This window comes from Ricinus communis, chromosome 10, assembly GCF_019578655.1.
Source record: "Ricinus communis isolate WT05 ecotype wild-type chromosome 10, ASM1957865v1, whole genome shotgun sequence".
Taxonomy (NCBI): domain Eukaryota; kingdom Viridiplantae; phylum Streptophyta; class Magnoliopsida; order Malpighiales; family Euphorbiaceae; genus Ricinus; species Ricinus communis.
The window spans coordinates 8,616,602-8,622,664 of NC_063265.1; the positions used below are offsets into that span (position 1 = coordinate 8,616,602).

Below are 6,063 nucleotides of genomic sequence, written 5' to 3' on the forward strand. Positions count from 1 at the left end.
TATTCCATTATCTGATTAGTCAACAGCCAGGACTTTTTTTTTTTTTTTTTTTTGTCATTTTAGGCCCTTTTCTTTTCTTTGAAGAAGCTTAATTATTCGTTTCACATATACCATAAAACCAATTTTTCATAAGAGTTAATAATTTTTAATTTCATAATGATTGCTTACTAATAAATTAATTACCATAATTTTGGAGAATGTAGGAATTCTGGATCTAGATTGCTCCATTCAAATTAAAATTAATTAAAATAATATGATGTCTTAAAAGAAATCAAATGAGAACAAATGAAGCAACAATGCCATGTAAAATAAAATAATAATTCAAAGGATAATTCACTTCTTTCTACATGGCTTCAAATGGTTGAAAACGTACGAATATAATAAATCCTTTTATCTTTCTTCTAGAGTAAGGAAATTTATAATAAAAATAAGTAATGAGACAAAGAAATACGAAGAGAAAAGGATGGATTTCTAAGCCAAAACAATCGGATGCCCAAACAACAACTTGAGCTTTCTGTTGCAATCACTTTATGAAATTGGTACCAAAATATATGCAAAAGTAAACAAGAGTACTGCACCAAAAGGCCAATTATGGGTACTTATTGGTATTTTTCAATTGTGAAAGTTCTAAAGTTTTGGGTTACATCATTATTTTTTAGTATTAATGTTATTTATAATGAAAGATAAATAAGAAAAGTTGATTATCTCAGTTGTCTAATAATAATAAAGTATACAGAAGCTGAACCCAAAAATTTATATTTCCAAAACTTTTCTCCACACACGGCAATGTTGCTGTAAAAATCACTTTTGTTTCTTTAAAAAAGAAAAGGACTTTGACTTTCCAATAATTGAAGTTAATCTTAATTATTAATCATAAAAGAAAGTACCTTTTTTTCTCTTTTATATATATATATATATATATATATATATATTATATGTTATAACTTCATCATTTGATTGATGTGAATTTGCATTTTATCCTAACATTTTAGCTCCAAATTTAATAATAATTCGATGTATAAGTAGCAAAAACAGTATAATGCTATTTTTATTGTCCTTCCGGAATTCTGTATTTATTTCAGAAAAAAAAAGTGGTTAGAATTTAGATGAACAAATGAGCTTACAACTTTTAGTTAATGATATAAGATAATAAAAAAATTATTTTGTTACATTTATATACCAAGTAAATAGATGAGCGATATATAAATTATAATTAAAATATTAAATATGCACCCACCATCCAAAACTCAAATATAAAGTAATCATAATATATATATAGCAATCTATTCATTACTTTTTATATACTAAAACTAAGTAAGTCTTACCTTAACTACTATTCAAACAGTAAAACTTTCAATTATAGAGATTCTAATTTCATACTCGATGATTCTATTGAGTTGATTCAATAGTATACATGCGCTCTGAATCATAAAAAAATGATTAGATGACCAATGAACACTACGTTTAAATGACTCTTTGACGGTCTAAGTTAAAAATTGAGAATGAATTTTAGTATAAATATACTAATTTGAAGAATAATTAATAAGAGAAAAAATAATTTTTATTTTATTATAACTGTCTGCTAGACTATGAATGTTTAATTAATTTGATTCTTATAACATCATTATAGAAGTGTAGTTTACTTTTATAATTATTTGAGTTTTGAAAATTTTATTTTATTTCGGTGCTGTATATATATTATGTCACTTAAAAGTATTTAAGAATCCGATCTCTTATTTGGATCAAAATTCGGAATTTGATCAAATTTATGACATTATCCCACCCATCAATATCCAAAAGAAAGTCAAGAAGCTATGGAAAGTTAAGGTGGTAGATTGTTAGTTGAGACTCCATAGATCATTGTTGTATTTTACCTTAGACATCAAACATCAAAGATCAAAGTAGTGCAACATAGGCTGATCAGTTATCAGAGAACTATTACTATTAACACATTTAGAGTGTGCAGGAACATGCAAGCAACCCAATTGATTGCCTTTATCTATTTATTTTTTTTCTCACATGCAAAATTTGAGGTAAATATATATGTATATGTTGCCATAAAGGAGCCATGGACAAACTTTCCAAGGATTTACGTCTTCTGTGTAGTCATTACCGTTTGTATGCGCAGTTATTGCTGCCATATATGACAAATTCCAAAGTACAGCATAGGATGTGAAACTTTGTACAATATTGTTACCTTCCATTTACCCTCACCTCCAAAGCTTCTTTAAGATTTTACATATTAGCATATCAATTTCATTTCTTATGCCAAATTAAATTTCTTATCAAATACCAATATCAATTACGTGAGCTACAAGCCTCGCCAAACTTGATTTTTTTCTTTTTAAATTTAGATTGACGTAAAATGTCAAGCTGTTTAATTATTTTTATCACCATTTTAAGTGGTAGTTAATAGATTTAATTATCAAAAAATCTTAAATTTTTTACATTTGTTATTAAATCTAACAAGTATTTTTAAAATAATTTTTATATTGATTTTAATTTTAGCGTTTAATAAAATCATCTGCTAAATTTGCTGTTGTGGTGTTAACTCCGACGGTAATAGAGAAAAACTGAATCGATATTAGAGTTATTATTAATCTCATTACTAAAATATTATCATTTAAGTAAATAAAATTAATTTTTTTCTTTGTTTAACTTTATAATTGTTGATATCATATGGTTAAACAAAATTTTAATAGTGATTGTGTTGATTCAGTTCTTTCTTCTTTTTATTATCATCAGAATTTATATTGTGTCAATAAATTTAATAGATAATTCTTTCAGAAATTAAAATTAAAATAAATATCAAAATATAATGCTAAAATTAAAAATATGAAATTTATGTAATAGATTTGATAATGAATACAAGATACAAGTCTTTTCTGGCAATTAAACCTTATTAATATATCAACGATCACCACCAAATTCTATAAAAATGTAGCCACAACATAAAAACTACAGAATTAAAGTGCAAATGCAACAAAAATATAAATACATGAACTTTAGAGTGTTAAAGTTATAATGATTTTTCAATATTTCTATATATTCATTAAATAGAAATTATAAAATTTTAGATTAATTTAGATAATTTTTTAAAAAAATTTACATAAAAATGTTCTAATATATTATTTTATATAAAAATTATATATTAAAATATTTATGTAAATTCAATCTAAATTTCATAATTTTTTTTAAATAAATATAAAAATATTGAAAAGTCACTTTAACTACGGCACCGAATAATATACCAAATATGTGTAATCAACATTGCATTCATTTTCACAGTACATAAATTATATATATATTTTCTCTCAACAAGCTACTATATGTACATATTGCACTTCATAAATTAGCATCATATATCAAAAGCCTACATGATCATACAACTCCTACTCTACCTACAACCCCAATATCTCAATACATCATCCATACCTCTATTCTTCTTTTCATTTTCCTTTTCTTTTCTTTTCTTTTCTTTCCCTTCTTCTTAACCTTCTTAATTTCTTGGATTCATTTTCAATATATATATATATATATCTCCTTGTTTTCTCTTATTTATTTATTTTTCCTTTTTTCTTTTCTATATACAAACATGGAGTTCAGTTCACTTTTCCAACATCGGCCTCCTGGCACAAAGGCTCAGATGTCAGTCATCACCTTGTAACATCAGAGACATTAATTTCAGAAGATAAATATTGGTTTTGGTTGAAATTTATCGAATGCGCCAGACGTATAATCATGCCATTGCCAATTCATCACTCGCTAATTGCAGAACCTGAATGTATGATGACACGATAATGTGTCTGCCACGTCAAGTTTTTCTTCTTTCTACGGCTAGTAGTATTCGATGATGAATCCGCCCATCGGAGATCGATGCGGGACACCCTTCCTCCTCTTGGCGGTTCTGTAATTCACGGCAGTTGGCGGCGGTGTTGACGGCGTAAAGCTTTGGATTTTGCTTTTAGGACTTCCTTTGCCAATGCCATTGTTCATTGATTCTTCTGTGTCTGATCCTTCTATTTCTTTGCGCATTTTCTTCTTCCTAAAGTTCTTTGATGTTCCAACAATCTGAAAACCATTATTAATTGTAGAGTCTAAATATCAATTTAAAAATCTGAAATTATTCATTTCAGTTTTTTTAATTATTTATAATTTCATTAAAGAACAAGGGAAAGAAAGTCACTTTCTTTATTTAAAAAAAAAAGGGTATATGGACATTGCGTTTGCAGCATTTTCTTGTTTTTATCTCTTATTTATTTATTTATAATGGAATTGTGGGGGGCGTTGCGTAGGGACCTAAGGAACAATTTCTTTTCCCTTAGATTGCAATTTGACCCCATAATTCAATTTATTTACCAACATAAAAAAATCGCAAGGTTTGGGAAAAATGTATTTGGAAGGGTGAAAAAAGCCAATCTCCTAAAAACAAAGAAGACAGAATCAAAGTTGAGTAGGTAAAGAAAATTGAAACATTAAAAAAAAAAAAAAGGGTTTCTACTTAATAAATACATGTGGAGAAGTGAGAAGAATTGGAATGAAAATGGAGAAATGAAAGAGAGATGGATACCTTGCAACCAAGGGAACAGAAGCTGAAAGAATCAAGAAGACTCCGCTCACAAACTTGACAAGTATTGGTGACACCTTTACCAGGCCTAGGCTGTGGCCTTTCATTCAAGAAAACAATTCTGGCACTGTTGATAATGTATGTCTGTACTCCTGTTATGTCCAAATATTTCTGAATCTCAGACACTCTAATCACATCATGGTATGATGACCTCCTTATCTACAAAAACAACACCACACCATTTCTGATTTTAATCACCACTGACATATAAAACCCAAATATATAAATTTACAATTTTAAGCAAAACTACTGGAATAGAATAAAATAAATAAAGAACCATGTGCCAGCTGCTGTTGCCTTTTGTCAAGCCATGGATTCAGCACCCAAAAGGCACATGTCATTGGTGAAACCAATGCAAAATTCATGTGTTCAAAGCAAAGCTTATGTATTATTACGCAAAAAGAAAAGAAATACAGTTACTCGTTAACCCACTTGTAAAATGTGTTAAAAAAAAAAAAAGACAAATTTACCGGCCATCCAACTGAATCAGATTATATGATTTTATTTATTTACTTTTTACTATACTATGGTTAAAGAAGAAAAAATACCTGAATGGCTCTATGCTCTTTGTGATATGAAAGACAGAGAGAACAAAGGGCTCCATTCATGCAATCCAAACAATACATGTTGCATTCGCTCTTGTGAGCATCAGCATGAAGCTTGCATTGAACAAAGAAGCTAGTTTGGAGAAGTGGACGCAACCATGGTGGCCACTTGACATCATCTTTATCACCACCATGTCCGCCGCATCCGCCGCCATCATCATCATCTGGACCTCCACCTCCCTATAAACACATGTTCAAGAAAATATTATGGCTTCTTAAAGAATATTTCAAGAAATACATATGATATAAATCGTCAAATGGAGTGACATATATATATATATATATATATATACCATGATTCTTCTGCTTTTGGGTTTGATTTCTCTTACAGTAGTTTCTTGATCATTAATGACGATGATCATTGGTCTAGGTGGAGAGTAATGGAGTTTTTGTTGCAGGGAAGAAAGAAAGACAGAGAGAAGAAGGGAAGAAGAGAAAAGAGAAGAGAGAATAGGGGAGGGGTGGGGCAGTATAGGTTGTAGTGGTGGGTGGAGGATGGGAGTGCTTATCTTTGGCTTAAAAGTCTACTGCCGAACCTATTCCCGAACCTAAACCAAATGTTAGTTGCGTTTGGTTTAAGGAACTGACCTTTCCATTTCATTTCATTTATTTATTTCCTTTCATTACTATTATTCTTTTTCTCATTGTATTTTTATTTTCTCCAATATTCTTACTTTTCTACATGCTTTGAATTACATGATTGCAAGATTTTTCATTATAATCATAGTGGGGATTTAATGCGCTGATATTTTTCTTTTATTAGGACCTCTCTCTCTATATATATAATAATTGTGCGTGACATATGAATAAATAACTAGTATTATAAATTTA

The 6,063-nt window shown here is 28.9% G+C and overlaps 1 protein-coding gene across 2 annotated transcripts; it reads right to left on the minus strand.

Moving 5' to 3' along the window:
* Window positions 1–3,246: 3,246 nt before the first annotated feature.
* On the minus strand, window positions 3,247–5,732 carry LOC8280509 (protein RGF1 INDUCIBLE TRANSCRIPTION FACTOR 1). 2 transcript variants are annotated; one of them, XM_015719736.3, is made up of 4 exons: window positions 5,526–5,732; window positions 5,176–5,412; window positions 4,571–4,786; window positions 3,247–4,053 (listed from the first exon to the last, which is right to left on the minus strand). In XM_015719736.3, the coding sequence occupies exons 1-4, from the start codon at window positions 5,592–5,594 to the stop codon at window positions 3,838–3,840; spliced, it is 738 nt and encodes a 245-aa protein (XP_015575222.1). In that variant the 5' UTR covers window positions 5,595–5,732; the 3' UTR covers window positions 3,247–3,837. The 2 variants fall into 2 exon arrangements, with proteins under 2 accessions (XP_015575222.1, XP_002520074.1); XM_002520028.4 differs by having other exon boundaries at window positions 3,247–4,071; window positions 5,526–5,727.
* Window positions 5,733–6,063: the final 331 nt, after the last annotated feature.

Coding starts and splice junctions, on each gene's coding strand:
- LOC8280509 (XM_002520028.4), bottom strand. CDS start 5,594: ATGATCATCGTCATTAATGATCAAGAAACTACTGTAAGAGAAATCAAA. Junction 5,413..5,525: donor CCAAAAGCAGAAGAATCATG/GTATATATATAT, acceptor ATGTGTTTATAG/GGAGGTGGAGGTCCAGATGA. Junction 4,072..4,570: donor TCTGTTCCCTTGGTTGCAAG/GTATCCATCTCT, acceptor AATGGTTTTCAG/ATTGTTGGAACATCAAAGAA.